General features: G+C 43.9%; 1 protein-coding gene across 1 annotated transcript; it reads right to left on the minus strand.

Moving 5' to 3' along the window:
- Positions 1–539: 539 nt before the first annotated feature.
- On the minus strand, positions 540–18,781 carry SLC5A12 (solute carrier family 5 member 12). Its single transcript, XM_063333837.1, has 15 exons — positions 18,150–18,781; positions 15,245–15,310; positions 14,135–14,186; positions 12,775–12,842; positions 11,554–11,708; positions 10,314–10,454; positions 8,765–8,894; positions 7,911–7,999; positions 6,604–6,716; positions 5,367–5,434; positions 4,734–4,820; positions 3,992–4,170; positions 3,686–3,789; positions 2,867–2,988; positions 540–1,409 (listed from the first exon to the last, which is right to left on the minus strand). The coding sequence occupies exons 1-15, from the start codon at positions 18,504–18,506 to the stop codon at positions 1,251–1,253; spliced, it is 1,890 nt and encodes a 629-aa protein (XP_063189907.1). The 5' UTR covers positions 18,507–18,781; the 3' UTR covers positions 540–1,250.
- Between the last annotated feature and the right edge of the window lie 6,596 nt (positions 18,782–25,377).

Here is a 25,377-nt window from a genome sequence, read left to right on the forward strand (position 1 = left end):
GAGATCAGGTTCATCAGGCAGGATCTGCCTTTCATAAACCCATGCTGACTAGGCCTGATCCCCTGCTTGTCCATTATATGACTCATAATGGCACTCAAAATGATCTGCTCCATGACCTTCCCTGCTACTGAGGTCAGACTGACAGGCCTATAGTTTCCCCGATCCTCCTTTCTGCCTTTCTTGTAGATGGGCGCTACATTTGCTACCCTCCACTCCATTGGGACCTCCCCAGTTAGCCATGACTTCAGGTAGATCACGGAAAGTGGCTTGGCGAGCACATCTGCCAACTCTTTCAGCACTCTTGGATGTAACCCATCCGGTCCCATAGACTTGTGCGCCTCCAAGCGGCGTAGCAGGTCACTGATCACTTCCTCTTTAATTGTGATGACCTCATTCAGCTTCCCCTCCCTGTCTCCTAGCTCACGAGGCTGGGTGCCCAGGGAACAGCTACTTCCACTGCTAAAGACTGAGTCCTTTTACCCGACAGATTATTTTGCCTAATTATGTGTCTTTTTTCAAAATTCGGCATGGATTACCAGTTAGGAGGCATCATCATCAAACGTCATTTTATTTTTGTTATTGCATAAAGGTAGTAGGTGGATCTTTTTGAGCTGAAAGGGTGTTTTTCCAAGACTAACACGGATAAAGAACTATCCTGAATTCGAAGTAAAATTTGTTGCTCTCTCCTATAGCTTTTACAATAAGATGTTATAAAGAAATCTGAGTTCCACAGAGGAAGCAAACACCATTAACTCAGTCACTCAAAGACCAGTCTGGTCTATACAACGTTCCTGTGAGGAGGCTTTTTGCGATACCTAGGAACGGGCCGAAGGTAGCTCAGCCTGACCTCCCTCCTCTCCCCTCCATCAGAGGGCAGTTCACACTCTCGCCCTAGTGAGAGACCTCAGGAACTTCTCCAAAGTCTTGCTTTATCTCAAGTTCACCCTTGCACGTTTCCCTTCAATGAGTAGTTACTGAACAAAACGTGTGATAGAGACGTGTTGCGGCTCCTTCCGAGCAGGAGCTTCCACGAGAAGATTCATGAAACATTTCTTCTGAAATAGTCCTGCTTCCCAAACCCCCTTTGGCCGATGATTTCCCACGTCTGTCATGAAATTCATAAATAAAAATCTGGCCTTTATTGCTATAGAGAGCAATTGTTCCCTCTTGGTCATCTACAGTAAAAAGATCTCTTCATTTCTGAAGCTGGAGAAATAAAGTTTGATTAAATGACCCTCGTCCCTCAGTTTCTAGAGGCGAGATTCTCTGTTCATGTTAGTATAGGATTTTTCCTCGGGATTGTAACCAGGGAACTGGCATTTGTTTTCTTTGTTGATGTTATTCTTGAAGGTGTCATCTGTTCCAGTTTCATTTGCAATAACTTCAGGCAGATTTTTTTCAAAGTCCACCTGAAAAAAAGGAAAGAAAAAACCCTAGTAGTTTGAAGCCTGTATTCGCTGCTTTTTTTCCTTCGCTTGAAGGGCATCTTGTTGCATTTTGAAATTTTGACATCCTTCCTTACAAACCTGAGGAGTTACTGCGCTACATGAAATGACTGTCAGAGCCACAAACAGGCACTGCTTAGTGCGCGGCCCCTCCGTACGCAACCATCTTCTCATTCCCCCATGGAAAGTCTTTGCCAAAAGCAACAAAAACCACTTCTCACAACTCCTCTGTTCCTGTGTAAGTCTTGAAACGTGCCCTCAGTGCACTCACAATCACTTGAATTTTTCATTTGCCTATTTATCTACATTTTAATGGATTGGGATTTTGTCTGGCCTATGCTGGCCTCAGTGGTCTCACATTGCAGCTACTTGATTAATGCTGTTATTCTACATTTTAAGCAAATTAAAAGGGGATAAAGGCATATGTGATTTTTTTTTTCCTGCTTTTATTGAGGTGATTTTATTTTTCTCCAGAAAAGTTCTGATGTCCAGCACCTAAAAGCCAAGCGAACCAGCTGAAGCAAATCCAGAGCCACAGCTGCTCTCCACGTTAAACCATCACCTTCCACGTCAAACAAAGTGCAGGCTGGGTGGAGGGACACCTTCTGCCTTGCTGTGAGCCTCGCAGCTGAAAGACTACTTTCACGATTTAAAGGTACCCGTAGTGTACTCTAAAGGAGCTGAAAACACACATATTGCTTCACGTCCCTGCCCTAAACCTAGCAGATTCGGCTAAGGTGGAGCAATGTTGTTTTTCTGCAAACTGTTGCAGCAGTGCAAGAAAATGAGGTGCTCGTTCCTCGTGGCTTGTTAAGGAGCTATGAAGCCCTGAGACACCTGGGGGAGAGCTGGTCCTGTTTCCGTGGAGGAGGAGGTGGGCGGCAGCTGCCCCCCAGGTGCTGGTGTGTGGCCCTGGGGAGGAGGAACCTTGGAAGGAGGAGCCCTGCCAGGCCTGGAGGTGAGGGTGGCAGCAGCAGGAGAGCTTCGTGGACGTGTGAGTGCTAAAGTCTTTCTCTCTGTGCTGGGTGGGAGGAGGCTGTAGCTGGGTGAACTGCTCTCTGGGGTGTAAAGGGCGGTTTTGTCCCCGCTCGGCTGCCGGAGCAGGGAGAGGGAGGTCAGCCCCCATTTCATGGGCTGCTGGCCGTCCCCAGGGCTGTTTGTCTCCGGAGACCCCGAGTCCCCCTGTGCTGGATAAACAGGGGAAATCGGTAACTTATTCCTGACTAATGCTGAGTAGGAGGGTTTGGCTGATCTCATTTCCCGTCCGTGGTGCCTGTACGACATCCCTTGCGTAACTTTAAGGAGTGATTGCGGAAAGCTGGCCCGCTCTCTGCGCGGCATGCGTCCTCAGGCGCACACGAGCGCGTACACCCAGCGCCCCCGGGCCCCGGCGGGGCTGAGCCATGGGTTCGGGTACTCACCTCCTGGCTGTCGTGCCGCACGCCGCACCAGAGGGAAGCTTTGAGACTTTCGGACCAAAAGCAAAACAGGTTGCAGACTGGCTTAATTAACACTGGGGGGATGTCTTCTCCTTTAGTAGGTCCTGAAAGGGGAAAATAATGATATCTAAGTCTAGAAGAGGTGAGGGCTGGTACCTTCTCCCAAGTAACAGGCGATAGGACAAGAGGAAATGGCCTCAAGTTGCACCAGGGGAGATTTAGACTGGATATTTGGAAAAATTTTCACACTGAAAGGGTTATTAAGCATTGGAACAGTCTGCCCAGGGAAGTGGTTGAGGCACCATCCCTGGAGGTATTTAAAAGACGGGCAGACACAGTGCTCAGAGATGTGGTTTAGTGATGGTTTTTGTCAGAGTTGGGTTGATGGTTGGACTCGATGATCTGAAAGGTCCCTTCCAACCTGGGTGATTCTGTGGTTCTGTGGAAAGCTAGGTGGGAGCCTTGGGAGCCTCAGAGCATGAGGTGGGGGGCGAGCGGGATCGGAGCCCGCTGTCCTGGCCCAGGTTGCCCAGAGAAGCTGTGGCTGCCCCATCCCTGGAGGTGTTCAAGGCTGGATGGGGCTTGGAGCAGCCTGGTCCGGTGGGAGGTGTCCCTGCCCATGGCAGGGGGGTGGAACTGGATGGTCTTTAAGGTTCCTTCCAAACTAAACCATTCTATGATTTCTCTCCTGAGTCTGTGTCTCATGAGCCGCTCGCTGGAGTTTTGTAAAGCTCTTTTAAAAGCTGAGTCAGATTCTTGTGCAAAAGCGTTCACAGATAGAAAGATATATTGCGCACCAACCTGTTACAAAGCTTATCAGCAGCCCTGTGATGGCACAGCCGAGACAGCCGATGGCACTGAAGTACAGGTAGGACAGAGAGTACCAAGTGTCTGCCAGGAAAGGTCTGTGAAGAGGTGACAAAAGGGAAGGAAGCAGCTAGTGATGACGAACGGGTATGTTCACGTCTCCTGACTGCGTCAGCAGAATTCAGCTCGTGCCGCAGTCAGCGTATGACCCGTGCTCCCGGCCCGCTCGGCGGTTACCAGCTGCACCCCACACACCCTGCCAAAACGCAAGCTGTTGTGGTAAGGATAGGGGAAAATAACCTGTCTGGGGTCGCCGTGGGAGCTGCTGTCGCCAGCGCCTCGGTGCTGTTGGCCAGCGTGCAGTTGAGAGTCGACAGTTGCAGAGGAATGGACTTTATCGGTGGCGCAGGGTAGATGAAGGAGCCCGTACCAGCCCAAAAGGCTAAGGTGATGCCAGCTAAGAGGCCTCCGGTAGCACCCTTGGCAGGTATGGAAAGACAACGTTAAAGATGATGGGTGGGAAGCGCTTCTTGGTGAACGTGAATTGGGCAGGAGGAGGTGGTGATGGGTTATGGTCTGCGTCTGTGTAAATCAGTTCTGTTCTCTCTCAACCAAGGTATAAAACATGGTGATTTATTGCCTTCCAATAATAAAAGTTGAAGCAAAGCTGATGATGATCAAAACAGCAATGCAGAGTTTAGTTTTACTTCTGGGTAGACACAATGGGACCGCTCATGGGGCAATATGAAACTGTGTTTTGCCTGAGCTGGCAAAGGCAGAGCAACCGAAATCATTCTGTGCGTCCCAAGGTGAATATAAGCTGGGGCAAGTATTGAATATTTATTTTTTTCTTTTTAATGAAAGAGAAAAAGCTCAGAAATAACAATAACTCCTTAAAAAACCTGGACTCCTCAGGCTCTAAATCTGAAAAGCAGCCTAGAGAATAAATCTAAAAAACCCAAATAATTTTCAAGATGGAGTTTTAACCAAATAACACCCAGAGATTTCCTTTTAGATAAGGATAGAATTATTTTTTTCTTACCTTCCAGTTAGCACAAGGAAACACAATTCCCAGGGTAAATAATCCCAGCATGGGCCCCCCGCACATCCCGTGGATGGAGAGGGAAGCCTGTGGATGCAGAGAAAGAGACAGGGGCTTAGAGATCGCAGCAGCTGGAGGGAGCATGCACGGTTCTGCCTCTGGTCCGTAATTTTTCAGTGGGAAAAGGTGGGGGAGAAGGGACCAACAGTGCACAATTGAAGAAAGAATCACGCTCCTCAGTACTGGTTCCCAGCAGTGAGCAAATAGTGAGGGAGTTGAGTGATTTATGGTGAGCCCCTGGCCCAGGTTGCCCAGAGAGGTGGAGGAGGCCCCATCCCTGGAGACGTTCAAGGCCAGGCTGGATGAGGCTCTGAGCAACCTGATCTAGTTGAAGATGTCCCTGCTCACTGCAGGGGGGTTGGACTAGATGGCCTTTAAAGGTCCCTTCCAACCCAACACATTCTATGATATTTTTTTTTAATTATTATTATTTTCCTGGTTATTCCTCTCAGCAGAGCGTCCACGGGGATTGTTCAGGTAAGCTAGCAGTCCCCAGGGACGTCAGTGGTGTTCAGGTCATTGCGTTTCTGTTCATTCATGTTCAGTTCACTGCGTTTCTGAAGCAGGAGATACCTGCACGACTCCTCCCAGCAGCGATGCTGCTGCAGCCATTGACGTGCACAGGATGCCGTATAATATACCTGGAAAAGATCAGGCAGGGAGGTTGTCAGTGCTGGTTAATAGTGTGGACAATTTCTAATTCATCTAGTGTCCGAAGTGACCAGGCAGCCTGGAGGATTTTGCGCTTTGGGCTTTGATGTTTAAAACAGCCCATTAAGCACCTGGCAGCGTCTTGCATGAAGTCTTGATGGGTTTTTTGTTGGTTGGTTTTGCTTATGAAACAGAACTTAGCAGCGAAATTTAATTCAGAAGTCATGCCTCATGTAGAAATGTTTCCATTTCTGTTGCCTTTAAATAACGCTTTTAAAATAATCTAACGAATGAATCGAGCAATGATAAACAGCGTGGCTTTCTTCCTCTGGCACGAGTTTTAACTTTGTGGTAGACAAAACTCTGTATGTAGCAGTCTTGAGGAACGTCAACCAAACCTCATCTTCTGTGCTGGCACACCTTGCTTTTGGAGGTTAAAATTATCTTTCTAGATCCTGTGTGTAGAAAAGCAGGAACAGAGGAGGTTCTGTGATCTTCACAGATCAGAAAAGGGTATGGTATTATTACAATACTTATAAAAGGGTTATGTACTACTGCAGTACTAGTAAACAAGTATCTTAAACTGCTTTGGATGCTTGATCTTTTTTGATGGTCTGCTTCTCATTTGTGTTTTTACATTTTTAGTTTTCTCTGAGAACTGAACAACCTACGTAGGCGATGCTCTGAGTTTGAACAGAAATGTCTTATTGTACTACTAAAAAACAGTAATATTTAGTAATGCTGCTATAGAATTTTGTGGTAATAACCACAATAATATTCTTTGATTGTAGCATTGTAAGGAAAATCCCACAGTATTCCCCAGTATTTTCTGTAGACAAAACTTTTCAAAGGACTTTGAGGAGTGCACCGTATAGTGCACGTGCTTCATTTTCCTGATGCATCGTGCTGACGTCCATCATGGGAGTTTATAAAGGGCTGTGATCCTGTGATTTCTGAAGCACAAGTGTATTTCTGAAGCAGCGTCACCAGGCAGTGTCCTTCACTACTCACAGAGCTGCTCTCGGAGCCAGCTGAGAGCCTGAGACTCTCGAGGCTCCGAGTATATGAATTCCTGCCCTATTTTCTCCTATTATAATAGCAGCTGAGGGGGGTGGACGCCTTTGCTGTTAAACAAATGGATCCCACCTGGGGTACCTACATAAGCCTTTGCTGATCCATGTGCTCATCTTCTCAGAGAGGTTTGGGAAACCTTTCTTGACCAAGTCTTCAAAGGTAACAGTTGCTAAAGCGTTGATGCTGGCAGCTACTGTGCTGTAGAAAGGGAGAAGAATGCTAAGTAGGAAGCAATATGATCTGAAATAAAGTTGTATTTATAGAGTAATGCTGCCTCTTGTTCAGCATTAATACTATAAAATGTACAGTTCCCGAAGAGTATTTTTCATGTATAATGCTGGTGAGGTGTCTGTCCCTTCTGTGATTGCTAGGGGCCCTGCTTCAGGCTGGCACAGAACAAGATGAAAATTCATGCTGATTGACCCTTCAGTCTACCACGCTGCAAAGACCTTCAGAATACAGAAATGTTCCGGAATAAAAATATTACTGCCTTACAAATCAAAGTTCGGTCACCACTAGCGATACCCTGTTCTTCCACTAAATGTCTGGTCTATTTTCTGTCCTTACTGAAAAATATGGAATAGGAATACTCTGACTTTTAGCTAGGTGACTACTTGGCGAATACTATCTCTGTGAACTTGTGGCAATACCTACAGCACAGCATTTGGTATTCGGTGCCCCTAACTGTTCTCTTAGTCTCCTGCCAGGAGCAGACAGTGGCCTTTGTGCAGGGTTTTGTTTTTTTTTTTTTTTTAGGGTTTTTTCACTTTTCTTCCTGTTTTAATAGCGCTCTCGCTTTTTCTACAGATAGCAGTCTTTATAAATAGCCTGTTGGAGATTGGCTGTATGGCTTTTGGGTAATGTCACTGTGAACTTGATTCTTCTCTCTTTCTTGTGCCCTATGAAGTGATGGCGTTTGGCCTGTAGAGGGTAGAAACTACAAAAGCGTGCAGCACTCCCCCAAAGAACACACAGTTTCTAAAACTTCTCTGTGCAGACGTCTCTTTTCCTGGTCTAACTGTTTCATGTGCAGAGAGGCTTCCTGAAAAGCTCTCTATCCTTACCTAGGATATTGTGGCAGTCAGGTTAAGTAAAGGCAATTTTGCCATGAGTAGCTTCCAAAGGTATTTCAGTAAGCTGAGCTGTTTTCTACTCTATTGCCTGTACTGACAATATTATTCTAAAATGTATATGTGATAAAAAAAGATACTGGAGAAGTGGAGGTAGACTTTGGCATAAATATAACATAATTCAGCAAAGCACTACTATTGCTTCCTAGAACGTTTTAAGAAAAACAGCTGGGCTTTTCTTAGGGTTTCATGTTTTAATGTCCTCCTGGGTCCTCAAGAAGTCAATGGTACGCAGCTAAAATGTCATTTCAGATTCACAGACCTTAGCGTTCCACTGAATGCACAGGCGACAAACAGTCCCGGGACTCCTGGCATCGAAGAAAAAATGTCCATAACAAAATAGGGCATGAGCTGGGGTAGAGGGAGCACAAGAGCAACACAAGCAATTAGTTAAGATTTTCCTGGGTAATGGAAGAGAATCACAGAATGGTAAGGTTGGAAGGGACCTCTGGAGATCATCCAGTCCAACCCCCTGCCAGAGCAGGGTCACCCAGAGCAGGTGGCACAGGAACGCGTCCAGGCGGGTTTGGAATGTCTCCAGAGACGGAGACTCCACCACCTCTCTGGGCAGCCTGTGCCAGGGCTCTGCCACCCTCAAAGGAAAGAAGTTCCTCCTCATGTTTAGATGGAACTTCCTATGGTCAAGTTTGGGCCTGTTACCTCTTGTCCTGTCCCCGGGCACCACTGAAAAGAGCCTGGCCCCATCCTCCTGACACCCACCCTCTAAGTATTTATAAGCATTGATAAGATCCCCCTCAGTCATCTTTTTTCCAGACTGAAACGACCCAAGTCCCTCAGCCTTTCTTCATCAGAGAGGTGTTCCAGTCCCCTAATCATCTTGGTAGCTGCTTCTGAGCATGTTGCTAAATTCCGGTTTTGTTCCAATGAACAAGAGGTGTCAGATTTTGAGCTAAGGGGATGTCGTTTGGCAGAAGCGATCAACCAGGTTAGTACTGCAGTAGTGCCAGAATAGGTATGTTCTAGCCCTGATGCGGTAACCACCTCAGTGCCTGAGCACTGAAAGGACATAAAGCATCTCACAATGCTTCAGCTGTCTCTATACACGCTACGTCTGGGCCCAAAGCAGCTCCTAATTATACTAATGGGTATCTGTACCTGGTCAGGTGCTGAGATGAAACTGGCGGTCCAAGGGTCGCAGCTCTTGTAATGAGAGTACATCACCAAGCCGCAAAATACTGCACACACCAGGACTGTCCAAAGTCCCAACAAATTCAGGTAAAGCGCCCTAGAACACAGGAGAGAAACTCTGTTTAATAGAAGATAAATATAGAAAAGCTGTTACAAGTTAGTTATTTCTAACTTTTTCAGGGACACACCTTAATCAAAGCTAGCTATATAATTTCTTAAAGGCATCATCAGGGTAAGAAATTGTATGTGCTACTGATTTCAAAAAACTATGGAAAAATACAGCCACTTTATGCCAGAAGAAAGGCTCTAGGTAACTCTCCACAGCTGGAAGAGGCAAGTAGCTTGTAGGCAGGATGGGCCGCGCCGAGCGCTGGGTCTGTCCCTCCCGTCCCCCGCGAGAGCAGCTTTTTGTCTGTCGGGAGTTGTTGTTGCTGTTCTCCCTTTAAGGCAGGCGGAGTTTTGTTCTGCGTGGATCCTGTCGCGGTTGCCACGCTGCTATTGCAAAGCGACACGCTCGGTTGGGTTTTTCTGACTATTCAGTGAAATGGATGTGGGTGGCAGCAGCCGCTGGGGAGGTTGTGTGCTGCGGTTCAGTAGTCAGGTAGCTCCCGAGAGCTGCCAGGTTGTATAGAGCCTACGTTGTGTTTGGGCATCACCTTACTCAACATCTCTTGCCCAGGCCAGTTCAGAGCTGTGCTGCTGGGACCAGAAGGTCTTTCAGGGCTCGTTACTAGTGCCGTTCTCGCTGTTGTGACTTCCAAACATTTTTCAGAGCTTGAATTTCAACAGGATAGATTCATATAATCCGTCATGACCTTAAGAATAATTAGTTAGCAAAAAAGCTAACTGATTGAAGAAGGAAAAAAATTACCACATAAATTTAAAAAAAAAAAAAATTAAATTTATGCTTTAGCCAAACGGGCAACAAATTAGCACTAGATGTATGAAAAAATCTGATTGTTTAGCAAAATGTGTGTCTAAGCACGTGCTAATGCTGAATTTAAGGAAGCAGGCTGGAGACCTACATGTCTAAATAGTGAAGATTCATGTGGTTCTTTGCCATTGATTCCAACCATTATTCTTCTACTTTAGAATTTTAATAACTTAGTGACTTCATTTTATTTAGTTCGTGACTTGTACTATAGGGCCCCATTAAACCAATAACCACTTTTAATGCAATACAACATAAATACAGTTCCAACGAATACATTTTCCCAATAAGGCTGTAGGCAGGACAACTTCTGTGTGGGCGTCTGTTCTGTACTCTGCTTCCAAGGATTCATTCGGCAGCCTGACCCCAAATTAAATAAACTGCAAGAGGTAGATAACTACCCGTTTTTCTTTCTGCGTTTACTTATGCCGTTTAGGGCCAGAGGAAGTGAGACCGTCGGGGCAAAATTAGCTTACTGCCACCCAACGGGATCGCGATATTTATTTAACATAACTGACAGACTGTCAGTAGAACTCCACACCAGTGTGTTTGATTGCTAGGATGGGTTAATGGCAGGTAACTCACAGTTTAGCGTGCTTTTCCGATTTGCAAGAAATGCATCTCTGGATTGTGGACTGATTAACTCCATAGATCCCTAGCCATGTAAATGTTCCCCCAATAACAATTGTCCAAAAGGTATGTCGCCTCAAAGGATCGACGTCAAAGCTAGAAAAGAGAAGGAGAAGCAATTCAGTTCACTTATTTAAACACACATTTATTTAGCAAGAGGTAGGTGATATTTCAGAAATATCTGGTATGTCCTACCCTCTGAATAAGAAGCACCACATCAGTAATACTGTTTTCCAGGAGAGATGACATCTATTGTGTTTAGATTTAGATTTGGAAGGTTTTTTACTTCTATATTGGAACACATTACAGTCAAGTCAGGATGAACATATATCATACAGACTCAGTCATAAGGCCAATTAGTTGAGATAAATCACATTTATAAGGCTTTTTATGCTCAGATTTCAGATCCGTGTCATATTGCAGCAACAGACCTGCAAACTGTCCTGCCTGGGACCCCGTCCTCCGCAAGGAGCAAAGCTGCTTAATAAACTCTCAAAATCTTCCAACCTTTTAGTTACATCATCACGATGTGTTATTTCCTTTACAAGAAAGCACTTCAGCTGCAGCATTTTTTTTGTTTTGTTTTGTTTTTTTTTTTAACAACAGAATTTCATTACTTGGTAATTTTTTACCAGGACAAGTACATCTTTCTGTCTTGCATCTGTCGTCTCTGCAATTCTGCTGATCTTGATGCGCCCGGCAGATAACATTTGACCTTGCTGCTGGATCCTGTCGGTGACTTGCCTGGACCAATGAACTTTTCAGTCAAGGCCACAAAGAGCCATAGGAAGGTCAGTCTGCTACCCCAGTGCATTGGTGCACCACTGCTAGCTGCCGCGGTGAGTGTTCTTAAAATGAAGCTTCAGTTTTATGAATAGGAAATGAAATATCGGATATGCAATTGGAAGGAATAACTGGGGCTGCGTTTGTAGCTGCACAAAGAAAACTGGCAAAGCTCCCTTTCAGTTCAGCAGGGCTTTGATTTCTTGAAAGAGGGTAACAGAAAGAGGAGTTAAGCTCTCCTGAAGGTCAACTGCGTTCACAAGAACTGAAGAAATAGGGAATGGGCTTCTCTGAGTCACCGAGGTTGTTCACCAGTAGCATAATAAGTCTTGAGCATTTTTGCCTTAGTGAGGATAGGGTTTCTAAACCTTAAATAAGGAAAAATAAAAGGTTTGCACCATTTGTTTCTTACTCAAATATGTTTAGTCGTGAACCTTCATAGGCATCTTCCCAGACCTTGGTTGGTCCACCGTTCAGAGTAGTTCCTCGAATCAAAACCGTCACAAAGCCAGCCACCATGACGATCATTTGAAATGCATCTGTCCAGACAACAGCTTTTAGTCCTCCCTAAAACAAACAGAAACTGCATGCTCTCATCTTCTTTCCTGTTGCACAAGTACAACAAAAGGTAGAAAGACCCCTTATTTCAGGAGCTCATGAGCTGTATGTATAGCATCTAGCAAATCAAGCCTTTTCTTAAACTTTCTTTATATTCTTCCATGGAGGTTTTATTTTTGCAGATCAGAAAACGACATGGAGACTCAATTGTTTGTCTACAGCCATATGAGAATGTTCGACCTCCAGTTAAATGTGGTTTTTTTATATGTATTTGAAGGATATGTCACTGTGTGGAACAAAAGCTTAGGGAACGCAAGCCGGCCTGTGTTTGTACTTCCCGTAACGCTCTGGACAATTCTTGGAGCTCAGGGCTCCGCAATTAGCCTAGCGCAGAAAAATAGCTCCAGAAAGTTTGCAATTCGTCTTTCGTCCATAGCTACTTTCGTATTTGATCAAATCTGTGCTAGAGCAACATAATAAGGGTTTTCAACAAGGGTGGACTGAAAAAAAAAAAAAAAAAAAAAAAAATTCATCAGTGGTAATGAGAACAGAACTTAGGTTGTGTCCTGAGCCCCACGGCTCCATCGCTTCCACTGCGATGTTTATCTTTTTTCTAATCCAGAGTCTTGTGTTGCTTCCACTCAGAAGCAAAGCTTTCTGTGACCTGTTGATCGTCCTTCCTAGGCTTTATCACCCTGTTCTTGATCTGGGAGACACTTTTTTCATTACAGTGTTTTCCAGTCTATAACTTGTAGAAGATAAGAAGAATCTTCTTCTCAAAAGATTTAGTATGGCAGGGGCAGGTTATCGCTTCCTTATCTGGACTCTGCCTCCAGCTGTCTGGTTTAAACCTCGAGATGTACAGCAGAGGATTTGAGAGGAAATAATTTTTTCTCCAAATAGACTTACTTGTACCACAGAGTCTAAAAGAAATTTATCTTCCTATTCTACTGCTTTAAACTTCAGTCACTCGGACTGTATTTAGAAGCTGCCGCTCTGCGATAGCCTGTCGTGGATAAAGGATGGTTGAATTAACAATCTGTGTTCCAGCTGCTCGGTTCTGCCTGTTACGTACCAGCGTGCAATAGAAAGTGCAGACCATTCCAGTTGCCACTACAGAGCCCCAGAGATCAAATCCAGTGACTGTAAAACCAAAGAAAACCAAACGGTTAGCGAAATGGGGGTAAGTCATCGGGGTGGCAACAGAAAAGCTGTGATTCTTTAGCCATAGAAGGATGGGAGTAATTATTAATTTTAATCTTTTGTGTCTATTAAGAGCTTTGCGGAATTGTTCAGGTTTCTTAACGCTACTGGATACTGTTTTGCATTGTTGCTTTCTTGCAAATTGGATTTAACTAACTTTCAAGCGTGCAAAAGTAACATGTAAGAAGAATAATTGCACAAAGAAAAACATCGTTCCTATGGGACACAGTTTTATAAGCAATGCTTTCCTTCTGTTCTTAATCCAGAATTTTCTCTTGAGAAATCAAGTTCTTCAGAGATTTCCAAAGAATCCTAAGGAAAATAAAACAAGCCCAAACTAAATTCCATTCCCTGCAACTAGGAACAGTTTAATGCTAAAATGTGCTGCAATAAAACAATTTTGCATGTTCGTTTTACTTCATAAAATGACTGTATACAAGCCATAAAAATTTTGATTTGGTTTATATTGAAGTTTCTCCCACCGGGCGTAGTGTGTGAGGGCAAATCTATTTGTAAAAGTTCCCTTAATTGCAAAGCTAGTATGGCCTAATAATGGACGTGAACTGTCTCATAAAATTCAGTTGAGCTCCAGAGGGAGGAAGCTCAGCACTGTGTGAGAGGTGGGATTGGACAAACTGGATGCCATTCAGATAACAAACAATGAAAAGAGCCTCCCAACCTCTTCCTAATCCTAATTTTTTTGTGAAATCAAGAGTTGGGCCATGGCAATTCCGTATGCCCTATGGCAATAAAATCGTTGATCCCATCTGTCATGATGGACGCTTTGCGCCTGGTTTGCAAAGATTAATTAAAGAAGCGCGCGGACAGCAGCACAGCATCCAGCTCCAGCAACAGGGAATGGAGTTGTGCCTGTGGGAACCTGGACCCGGGAGACAGGGAAGGGGGGAAATCAAAGTACAGAATAGAGTCTTGGATCATCAGCTCGTACTGTGAACTTTGTCAGGATGTTGAGAAATTGTTCATTGCTAACCTCTTCGGGTGGTTACTGAGTGCAAAGGAGAGCAGAAGAGCAAACGCGGGGCTCCGCGCGAGAGGGAGATCCGGGCGGTCAGAAATACAGAGCTACAAGGTGCAGGCCAAAACCTTCTTACAGAACCTTCAAGGAATTTTCTTTTGGACTTAACTTTATCTATTTTCCTCAGTTTAGTTATTCTGATTGTCTTGTGTTGTGGGTATTTGGGGTAGCCATGTAGTGTGGCATGGGAACTCACCTTGATTGAGTGCCAGGGATGGAGCGTAAACCACTATTCCTGTGTAAAGGATCTGAAGGAGAAAAAGTTCATGATAAAAAAAAACCCATATGTATGTGAATGCTCAGTGATAAGGCTGCTATTTAGAGTGGTGCTCAGAGCAAAATACCAGATCTGGAGATTTGTTTAGATCAACTTGTATTGTATATGGCCTTCTATTTCAGCCTTTACAAAATGAAAAACTTTGATTTAATTCTTTTCTGATGAAAGGGCCATTATCTCTCTCGGTATTACTTATTTCACCCATAGCTAAGATGACTAGATGACAAATACATCCTAGTCAAATGGAAAGAGGAGCTTTCAGGAAAACAAAAACATTGATTCAGAGATAACTTGGACTGATCTTCCAAATAAACTTCCCTTTTTCCATCCAATCTCTTTCAAAGTAGCCGATTCGATGCCCTTCAGATGTCTGTTCTGACAGAACAGGGGAAGAAACAAAGTCTGAAAATCATTAAGGATTTATATCTATTGCTAAAGGCTTTGGAATTAATAAAATGGACTAAACGTAGAATGCAATGTCTTCCAATATCCCATCAAATCCCATCTTTCCATCAAATATGTAACTACTGTAATCTTTTGAGATGGTCCCTGCTGGGACCATCACGGGGCTGGAGCTACCTGGCATCCCCAGGAGATGCCACATGCAACAGCTTTCAAATGGGATAGCTTCACCTCGGTGCCATAAATGGGTAACTGGTGAACTAAACATCCCCAGTACAGCTCTTCTAGCTTCGCAAGCGAGAGAAAATCCACTCATTTGGAAAGAGAAAGGTTTCAAGGGAACATAATGAAACTAAGAATTTGAGAAGCTGTGAGAGTTCAGCACGACATCCAAGTGTCAAAGACATCCGAAATTATGTTTTTAATCCTCAACAGGAGAAAGCTAGAAAGTTAGGAAAGCAATCATTCTTTCTTTTTAACATTCACAGCCCAAGTGGAAAAAAAAAAAAAAAGAAAAAAGAATACTCATTAAAACATCTCATTGTACAAAACATGCAGTCTGAGGTGAGTCCATCAAAATAAATGCTGAGTGACATTAACATCATCAAAGACTCAATGTCGTCTTACCGTCTGCAGGATGTAGATCAGTGTTGCAGCAAGACGGACAATCTTGTTAAATCTTAACTCCAAATACTAGGAAAAAGAGCAATCTTAGTAAATTGCACATGTACCATCTGTGACACAACTATTAACCTTCTGTTCGCCCTGTGTAACAGCTTGCTATGCAAGTAAAATTAGTGGCAACTGGCACTACTGCTATGAGTAATGAACAGGAGAGCATCATTGTTATTGCATATAGCGATAATTACATTTTAAGAATTTTTCTCATCAGTAGAATGTACTAGAGATTATACGTTGGGTTACAGTATTCGGTATTTCCTTTGTATCAGGAATAACTGAAAGAGCGCAGGGGCTACAAGGAAAAGAAACTGCAACTTTAAATGAAAATATATTCCAACTACATGAAGAGGAAACTTGAGGTCGTCCCTAAGAGAAAGAGCATAGTTTGACTCCTGTCGTGACAAAAAGCAGTGGTGGCGCAGGTGGAGAAGCGGCAACATAGAGGCTTTCACAGTGTTTGAGCAAAGCTGGTTTTCTCATGTGCTGTGTCTCAGTCTAAAGGCAGATCTGCACATCCTCAACAGAGAGAGGCAATTGGTGTTCTTATGGACTTCCAGGTGGAAGTCATTCCTGATTATGATACAACTGCAGAGGTGAGTAGATCCCCAAAAGCCCAGATTTCACACCTGAGTCACCACCTGGAGTCTCTCTAGAGTTGACCAAAAAATTAAGTCTGTGTTGCTAACCCTGTAGCAGCCTTCCACACAGGCTCCGGTGGGCTGGGTCTCTCCTTGGGCCATAGTCCCATGTGCTGCCCAGCAGACACCAGGCACAGGCTGTACAAGTCTCTCTTTTCCAAGTCTCTGGGCATAGTACTTCCAAAGCTGTGGGTGTCAGGCTCTTCTCTCAAGTAGCAAGTCATAGGACGAGAGGAAATGGCCTCGACTTGTGCCAGGAGAGGTTTAGATTGGATATTAGGAAAAATTTCTTCACCAAAAGGGTTCTCAAGCTTTGGAACAGGCTGCCCAGGGAAGTGGTGGAGTCACCATCCCTGGAGGTATTTAAAAGACACGCAGATGTGGCGCTTAGGGATGTGGTTTAGTGGTGGACTTGGCAGTGTTAGGTATACAGTTGGCCTCAATGATCTTAAAGGCCTCTTCCAACCTTCTGTGTGAACGGCCAACCACCTTCTGTGATTCTTATTAATTTTGTTCATGTTCATCTTTCTTAGAATCATAGAATCTCTTGGGTTGGAAGGGACCTTTAAAGGTCATCTAGTCCAACACAGGGACATCTTCAACTAGATCAGGTTGCTCAGAGCCTCATCCAGCCTGGCCTTGAACGTCTCCAGGGATGGGGCCTCCACCACCTCTCTGGGCAACCTGGGCCAGTGTCTCACCACCCTCATTGTAAAGAACTTCTTCCTAATGTCTAATCTAAACCTGCCCTGCTCTAGTTTATAACCATTGCCCCTCGTCCTATCGCTACATGCCCTTGCAAACAGCCCCTCCCCAGCTTTCCTATAGGCCCCCTTCAGGTACTGGAAGGGGCTATAATGTCTTCCTGGAGCCTTCTCTTCTCCAGGCTGAACAACCCCAACTCTCTCAGCCTGTCTTCACAGGAGAGGTGCTCCAGCCCTCTGATCATCTTCGTGACCCGCTCCAACAGATCCATGTCCTTCTTGTGCTGAGGGCTCCAGAGCTGGACACAGCGTGTCCAGAGACAGCTGGACACAGTTGTGTCTCTTGCATAAGAAACCCCACAGTTTTCCATACAAATAAATAGCCAATTTATGTAATTTGACTTTTTTTCTGAAAATAGTTAATGAAGACAGCAGAGTCACCTTTCCAGCATGCTTGAAGGGACTCTATGGCTACAATGACACCTTTGGTGGTTCAGATGAGAGAAGTAATTAATTCTTTGACCTTGCATCAAAACCAGCTAGAAAATGCAGTTACTTGTGGCAACGGGTATAGCTGGTAAACTTTACCCTTTTTCCGACCTGTAACTGAAATATTTCCAAATACCAAAACCCCTCCTTAAAGAGCCTGGGCAGCCTTTCTGTTATTGGGAAGCTCCTCGTGAACTAAGCCTGCTTTCTTCATCCAGTTCTTGCTTAGACATAACTACCCACAAACAGGAGCAACCAAATTTGCGGCAGTTGATTCAAGCACCTAAAAGGCTATTCCCAAATGCTCAAGAGCTGTCCTGTGGGTGTGCAGATGGCAGGGGCTGCACACTGTGCTCCTGGCAATAACATCACAAGGACTACTGATTTATTTTAATTATTTTTTTTTTTTTTTTTACTGCTGAACTGTCATATGAAGAAAATCATGTGTTCCAGGAGGAACGCCAAGCAAAAACTCTAGAAAATTGAGAGATTGTTCATTTAATTTCCTAGAGAATCCCTGAATTCATTCTGCAGCCCTGACTTTTTTTCTTTTTTTTTTTTTTTGGAGACCTGCCATCTTATTTCTCTTCATCCCTTCCTCCCCCCCTCACCTTTTTAGATATCAGCTAGTCCGCTTTTATAGGAAATTGGACCAAATTGCCAGATCTAGACCAAGTCTGAATTGGACACTATTGAATTTTTTTCTGAAAGTCCGTCTTTAATACCCGCTCTCTAAACCAGAGCGGAATAGTCACTTATAAGATCAAAAGCATTTGGATACACTTAAAATATTTTCCAGGTGTAACTTAATTTGGTGCTGGGTTTACACAACCCTTGTCCTGTCTTTGCGCCTAACAGGAGTTCTGACCCTTAATTTGTGCTTTCAACTTATGCAATATAAATAACTAGTTTCAATTAATGCAACCAGTTCTTCCGACAGATTTTTCTCTAGAAATATCTCTATACACGATACTGACTCTTACGTTGGAGCAGTGCCACTTTTTATTATTTTTTACTTACCTCATAAGTGCTTGTAATGCCGGATCTGTAAAATACAGGTAGAAAAAGTTCGGCAGTAAAAATGATGACAAGCGCATACGAAAGAAAGAACAGCACGAAGGATGCCCCATAGCGATAAACTTCGGAGGGTGTCCCCAGAACGGTGACTGCTGACATGAAACTTGTTGTGAGAGAGAAAGCTATTGGTCCACATGTCATCTGCCTGCCACCCACTAAAAACTCCTTTGAAGTTTTCTTTTTCCTCTCTTTAACTGCAAAAAAGACCCCGATGCTAGCACATACTAAAAATAGCGCTGCAAAAACAACATAGTCCCAAGCCACAAATTTTTTGACTTCTGGAGCTACAAAGTTTGACATAGCACCAGTCGGACGATTTTCTGATGGAGGGTTCTGGCTTTTTATGGCTGTTGCTCTGAACAGATTAACTCAGTTGACGGCAAAGTTGCAGCTTATCTGTAGCTCATCAATGACAAATAATGAACAGAAAGATCATTCAGCTTCGAGACTCTTTTTTTTTTTTTTTAATCCAATTCTCTTCTAAGGAGGAAATAAAAATAAGCAAAGGATGAGTTAGGAAGGTGCTGAATGCACTTAGACCCAAGTGCTACCGATGCTTCTGCCAGGCGGGCCGCAGCGAGGGACTTCGCTGTGAAATCTGTGGTACGCTCTCTTTTTATCTGTGAGGTTTTAATTTAAGGTTAAACATTAGCCTGCCACATTGACTCCATCTGACTCTAAGCATTCTAACCTCTCAGCATTTTTAAATAATAAAATGAGAGCAATAAAGAAACAAATAAAAGAGAGCAGAATGAAGGAAAGCTCAGCGTCCGGACGTATGACCCCCTGGTGAGTTTGGTTTCAGAGGAGCAATTCCTTCATATGGTTAAAAACTAAACTTGAACACCAGGGATAGGGTTCAGAATTGTCCTTTGACGTTCTGAGTGTGCTCCTTGGGAGACCCTCTGGAAGTTCAGGCTTCCTTAAAGAACCGGAGCCTTTAATGGTTAGAAGAAGCTGTGGTGCTTCCCCCACGCCCACCGTAGCCCGGCCTTGGCGTGTGTGGGAACCCAGCGGGTCTCCACATGAGCAGAAGTGTGGTTTGTGCTGCACTGGGGATGACTTTCAGTTAGGAACTGATCTTCACTGACCACTGCTATCCAATTAATCAGGTTTTCCTTGTGTGGTGGGGTTTTTTTTATTTATTTTTATTTTTAAATAAGCATGCACTCATTTTACCTCGATCTATGTCATGACAATGCATTTTCCAAAGAAGCAGGCAATGACGTGTCATCCTGAAGGATTAACTTGTACAAAGAGGGAGTGTGTGTAGTTGCAGCCCTGAGGGAAGGGTGGAAGGTACATTTTGGAGACAATCAGGAGATGCAGTAACCTGGGGTAGCCTTTAGTAGTAGCAAAAGTCCTTTTCTTCAGCCTTGTCTTGGCTGGGGATGCATCTCCGCTTCTCCTTCTTAAGTCAACACCAAATGGAGATGTTTTTGCTGTGTCAGTTGTACCCAGCAAATTAGTGAGTGTCCAGACTTGAAGCCTTGCCTGCTCCCATCCATCTACTCAGGAGAACGAGGAGTACGTGTACAGCAACCTTCATTGCTTAGCACGGAGTCCAAGAAAATCCAAGGCAGCCTGTGGCTGGAACTGCCGCCTTCTGTCCACGTGTGCAGTAGAGACTGAAATTTTTGTGGCTGATTTTGGTGAGACTGAGTGTAAAAGGGGGAGTTGAAAGGTCTATTGCTGCTGCAGAATGTGAATTTAAAAAAAAAAAAAAAAATCAAAGATGCTTCTTAAAAGGCACTGCTTCATTTATAGCTGAAATACTTTTAGTTTAAAAAGTTTGAAGTGCAGATTTATGAGGTACGATCCAGCCCTCTGTGAAAGCCGGGATATCAATTAAAGGCACATCGGTTGCCATGGCACTTGTTTGTGCGCCGTAACCTGCGGTAGTGCGATGGAGGGACCAGAGGAGAGAGCAATAAGCCATCTTGCATTGCTCTGGGTCAGCGAAAGCAAGCTGTTCTAAGTAAATGCTCTGTAAATTCTCATCCAGCCGCCTCACAGTAATTTATTTATCCCAGTACACCCCATTTGCTGGTTAATATTTCTCTTTTGTACAGAACAAATACCTTAAGGTGTGTCCACTCAACAAAGTAGAGACTTTCACTTGCCAGGCATTCCTCTGCTTTTGGGTGTTTGGTTTTTTTCCTTTATTTTTTCCTCCTCAACCATGTGATAACATGGATGTTTTCTGCAGGTTTTAAATCATAGCTACAGAGTCTGATTAATAAATGTCTCTGGCAATGGTAAAATCCATGCCATTACAACGGTGAGGTTCTGGAAGTCAACCATCAACCCAGGCTGGCAGAAGGCTTATTTAATGGGGTATGAATGCAGCTGGTAGGGCTAACCAGGCAGACCACGTGCGCGCTTCTTCCCACAAACCACAGCTGGTGGCTGGCTCAGTCACGATGATGCCGAGTGAATTCAAAACAAAGCTGCACAGAAACAAACTGGAAGGTATTTTTCACTTAAACTTGCACCGCTGAACCGCACCACGTAAATAAGAGCGCATCAGTCCTACTCACAGCGCTGAGAGGGTGGAGAACTGTTTGTGGGGCCTGGGGTAAAAATTTAAAAATAAATAAATAAAGTAAAAGAAAAAGTTCATCTGGGTCAGAAGATTTCGGTGCCAGTCATGTTATCCAAGAAATTCTAAGTGGAAGATCCCTGTAACTTCCACTCTAGGAAACAGAAATGTAGTGTAATATATTATTACTGGCTTGGACAGATTTTTTTAAAGTGGTCTGTTTGCCATCAGCAAGCACTGCTAATTAGCAGCTGGGCTGACTGCGCCGTCACACAGTGACGAATAAAGCTGCCTGTCGGCTCACGTGGGCCCAGCGCACGGTTATTTGGGTTGGATTCCAGCAAGCTTTTCCAAACAGCAAAATTCCTGTTGGCATAAATGTAAGCCTACAGAGGCTGGTTTTTTGGCTTTTTTTTATTCTTTTGAAATTATGAATGGTCTTTCTAGCAGAGAAGTATTTTTTGGATGATAGTATTTTACATAGAAAGTAGGGAAACGCTAATGGGATAATAAACTGGAACTCAAGTTAGAAATGTCAATTAGTATATTATGCTATAGCCCTCAGAGGTTTTCAGCATAGCTTCATGGTATTGTTCAGGATTGCCATTTTAGCTAACTCTTACATGGAAAAAAATTAGTACACCTTAGAAATGCAACTACTGAAGGAGAAATATTAATTCAAAATAGCATGAAAACACTTGTTATTCTGTCATGATGGTACTTCTTAGCTGGGAATTACTGAAATTGTTATTTCCCTGAAATAATAAAGTTTTGTATTTTATTCGTGAAAACTCCTGTGAAATTAAAGTTTTAGAGGGAAACCAAAGGAAGAACCTTGATTATGGGGTTTCCTCATCTTCTGTGAGAGGAACAACTTTCAGAGCTTTAATTTGCTAAATCCTTTTACTTTCAATCCCTATTAGCCTAGGATGTCAGTTAGATATTAATATAATGATAAGAACAGGTTCAAACCGAAAAATTTGCCAGGTTTTGGTACTCACGTGGGATGGCATCACTTTGCATAGCTGCTGACGACGTTCGTTGGGTGTAAACCACTCACTTGAAGGCCACATTTGACCATCCTCAGTGACTACCTTAGAGCAATCTTTTCAAAAGTGGCCACTTAAACTTCCTCACTGTGATGCTTTATAGGTAAATTTTTAAATAGCCAGGGGTATTTACTTGCAACTGTTCTTCATAAAACCTCAACACTGCTTGCTGATGAGGCCTATTGATGATAGGACTTCAAGGCTTTTGAGCAGAGAAAAGATGACCAGAGAAGAAAATGTATAATATGTGAAATCATTGGAAATTTCTAAAGTGAAGAATTTTCAAAGAATTATATTTCACCATTGTGTTTTAAGTTGGTGGCATCCTTTACCCCTAGGTTGTGGTAACAGTTTCACAGGTGAGAGCATGTGAAAGAAGACCAATTTTCATCAGTTATTCGGTTCTTTGTTTCGAAGTATCTCCTATCTTGAATAACCTATGTGCATTATCTGCTTTTGTGCATTTCAGCGAGATCTTTAAAGTGCTTTAGTTATGTATTTTGATACTCATTTGGGGGGGATAAATGAGTGGTTGTATCTAACAGTCTTGTTTGTTCAATAAATGTAATCGTGTAGGGCAGTGATTTCTCAGGCTTTTCTGCGGTGGCCTTTCTGCTTCCGTTAACCCAAATTCTAGCTCTGACCCTTTTCAGTTTGAAAAGGGAAATGATGACTTTGTCGTAGATTTCTACTGGAATGCCAGTATTTCAAATCGGGTCATATTAGTGCTTACATAGATTCTTCAAATGTTAAAGTCATATTTCAGTTTGCACAAGGTTTTTCCACTAAAAAGTAGAGCCCCTTTGGAAGGTGGACAGGTGCTTAGTAGAATTCAGTATACACAACCGTGTTTGGAGATTATGTCGGCTGAAATAAACTCCTGAATCAAAACTTCACATGACTTTTTTTTTTTTTTTTTTTTTTTTTTTTTTTTTTTTTTATAATATGCAATTTCCCTCCATATCCCGTTCCCTAAACTAATTTAGGGAATTTGGACATGTCAACTTGTGCCTATTTATTACTGATAACAGAAAGACTGGAAATCTTTTGTGTAAAGTAATAGCGATGGGCAGGGCTGGGGAAGATGCTTTGCTTATATCCCAGAGAATGAGAGTATTAATAATTGTGAAACTGAAATGCAAGCTCACAAAAGCAACCAAGTATCTGAAGAGAACACGTCAGGAGCTTTTTAATGTTCTGTTTTTCAAATGCATATATAAAATATTGAATTTGATAAATGCTTTTTACATATTTTGTGTCTTTTTATGCTAAATGATATATACAGTGGCCTGGCGCACGTGCACAATCTGCTACACCGGTATTTTGAGCATGTTTCTTGGTAGTGTTATGAGTCTTTGGTATGATTCTTATTTATTTCTATAGCGGCTTCAAAATTTCTGCTTTTCACAGACAAATACTGGTAGCTGTACTTGCATATTGCACTATTCTGGGAATAGTAATATTTGCTTCTAACTGTACCTTTTTTTTTTTTTTTTTTTCTCGTGATATGAGAGCTTTCCCTTTGGAGTAAATTCCAATTTCAGATGACAGGAGTCATCCCTTCCTGAGACCAGACTAGCACCGTGTAGCCTGATGCTTGGTGAAGGAACCAACTAGGGGAAGTGCCCTACTGGACCTACTGTTTGTTAACAGAGAAGGTCTTGTGGGGGATGTAAAGGTTGGAGGTCGTCTTGGGCACAGTGACCATGAAATGGTAGAATTTTCAATTCTTGGTGAAGCAAGGGGGGGGAGCCAGCAGAACTGCCACCTTGGATTTCCGAAGGGCAGACTTTAGCCTGTTTAGGAGCGTGGTCAAGAGTGTCCCGTGGGAGGCAGTTTTGAAGAGCAAAGGTGCCCAGGAAGGCTGGTCATACTTCAAGCAGGTGCTCTTAGAAGCACAGCAGAGGCCATCCCCATGTCTCGAAAAACGAGCCGATGGGGAAGAAGGCCAGCCTGGCTAAATAGAGAGCTTTGGCTGGACCTCAGGAAAAAAAGGAAAGCTTACATTCTCTGGAAAAGGGGGTTGGCAACTTATGAGGATTGTCAAGATATAACGAAGCTATGTAGGGGGAAAATTAGAAGGGCCAAGGCTCAATCAGAACTCAGCTTGGCCACTGCAGTTAAAGACAATAAGAAGAGATTCTTTCAGTATATCAATAGAAAAAGGAAGACTAGGGAAAATGTAGGCCCACTGATGAATGAGATGGGTACCCTAGTGGTGGAAGACACAGAGAAGGCAGAGCTACTGAATGCCTTCTTTTCTTTGGTCTTCACTGCTAAAGCTGCCTCTCACGAATCCCATACCCTGGAGGCAAGGGGCAAGGTCTGGAGAGAGGAAGATTTTCCCTCGGTTGAGGAGGACCGGGTCAGAGACCACTTGGCCAATCTGGACATTCATAAGTCCATGGGCCCTGATGGGATGCACCCGCGAGTGCTGAGGGAGCTGGCAGATGCTATTGCTAGACCACTCTCCATCGTCTTTGAAAGGTCATGGGGAACAGGAGAGGTGCCTGAGGACTGGAGGAAGGCTGACATCACTCCAATCTTCAAAAAAGGCAAGAAGGAGGAGCTAGGGAACTACAGACCGGTTAGTCTCACCTCTGTCCCTGGGAAGGTAATGGAGCGACTCATTCTGGATGTCGTCTCCAAACACATAGAGGAACAGGAAGTTATTGGAAATGGTCAACATGGATTTACCAAGGGTAGATCATGCTTGACCAATCTGATAGCTTTCTATGATGTTATAACTGGTTGGCTGGATGAGGGCAGAGCCGTAGGTGTCATCTACCTTGACTTTAGCAAGGCTTTTGACACTGTCTCCCATAACATCCTCATTAGGAAGCTGAGGAAGTATGGCCTAGATAGGTGACGGTGAGGTGGATGGAGAGCTGGCTGTGTGACAGGACTCAGAGGGTTGTGATCAGCGGCATAGAGTCATACTAAGCACCAGTATAGGTTAGGGGTGGACCTGCTGGGAATTAGTTCTGAGGAGAAGGATCTGGGGGTCCTGGTAGACAGTAAATTATCCATGAGCCAACAATGTGCCCTTGTTGCCAAAAAGGCTAATGGAATTCTGGGCTGCATAGGGAAGACTGTGGCCAGTAGGTCGAGGGAGGTCATTCTCCCCCTCTACTCTGCACTGGTGAGGCCACAACTGGAATACTGTGTCCAGTTTTGGGCTCCCCAGTTCAAGAGGGACAGGGAACTGCTGGAGTGGGTCCAGCGAAGGGCAACTAAGATGATTGAGGGACTGGAGCATCTCCCTTATGAGGAAAGGCTGAGAGAGCTGGGACTCTTTAGCCTGAAGAAGAGAAGGCTGAGGGGAGACCTTATTAATGGCATATAAGTATCTAAAGGGTGGGTTTAAGGAGGATGGTGCCAGACCCTTTTCAGTGGTTCACAGTGACAGGACGAGGGGCAATGGGCACAAGCTGGAACATAGGAAGTTCCATTCAAATACACGGAAAAACTTCTTTACGGTGAGGGTGACAGAGCACTGGAACAGGCTGCCCAGGGAGGTGGTGGAGTCCCCTTCTCTGGAGATTTTCAAGACCCGCCTGGATGCAGCCCTGAGTGATGT

Source organism: Chroicocephalus ridibundus, chromosome 4 (assembly GCF_963924245.1).
Source record: "Chroicocephalus ridibundus chromosome 4, bChrRid1.1, whole genome shotgun sequence".
Lineage (NCBI taxonomy): Eukaryota > Metazoa > Chordata > Aves > Charadriiformes > Laridae > Chroicocephalus > Chroicocephalus ridibundus.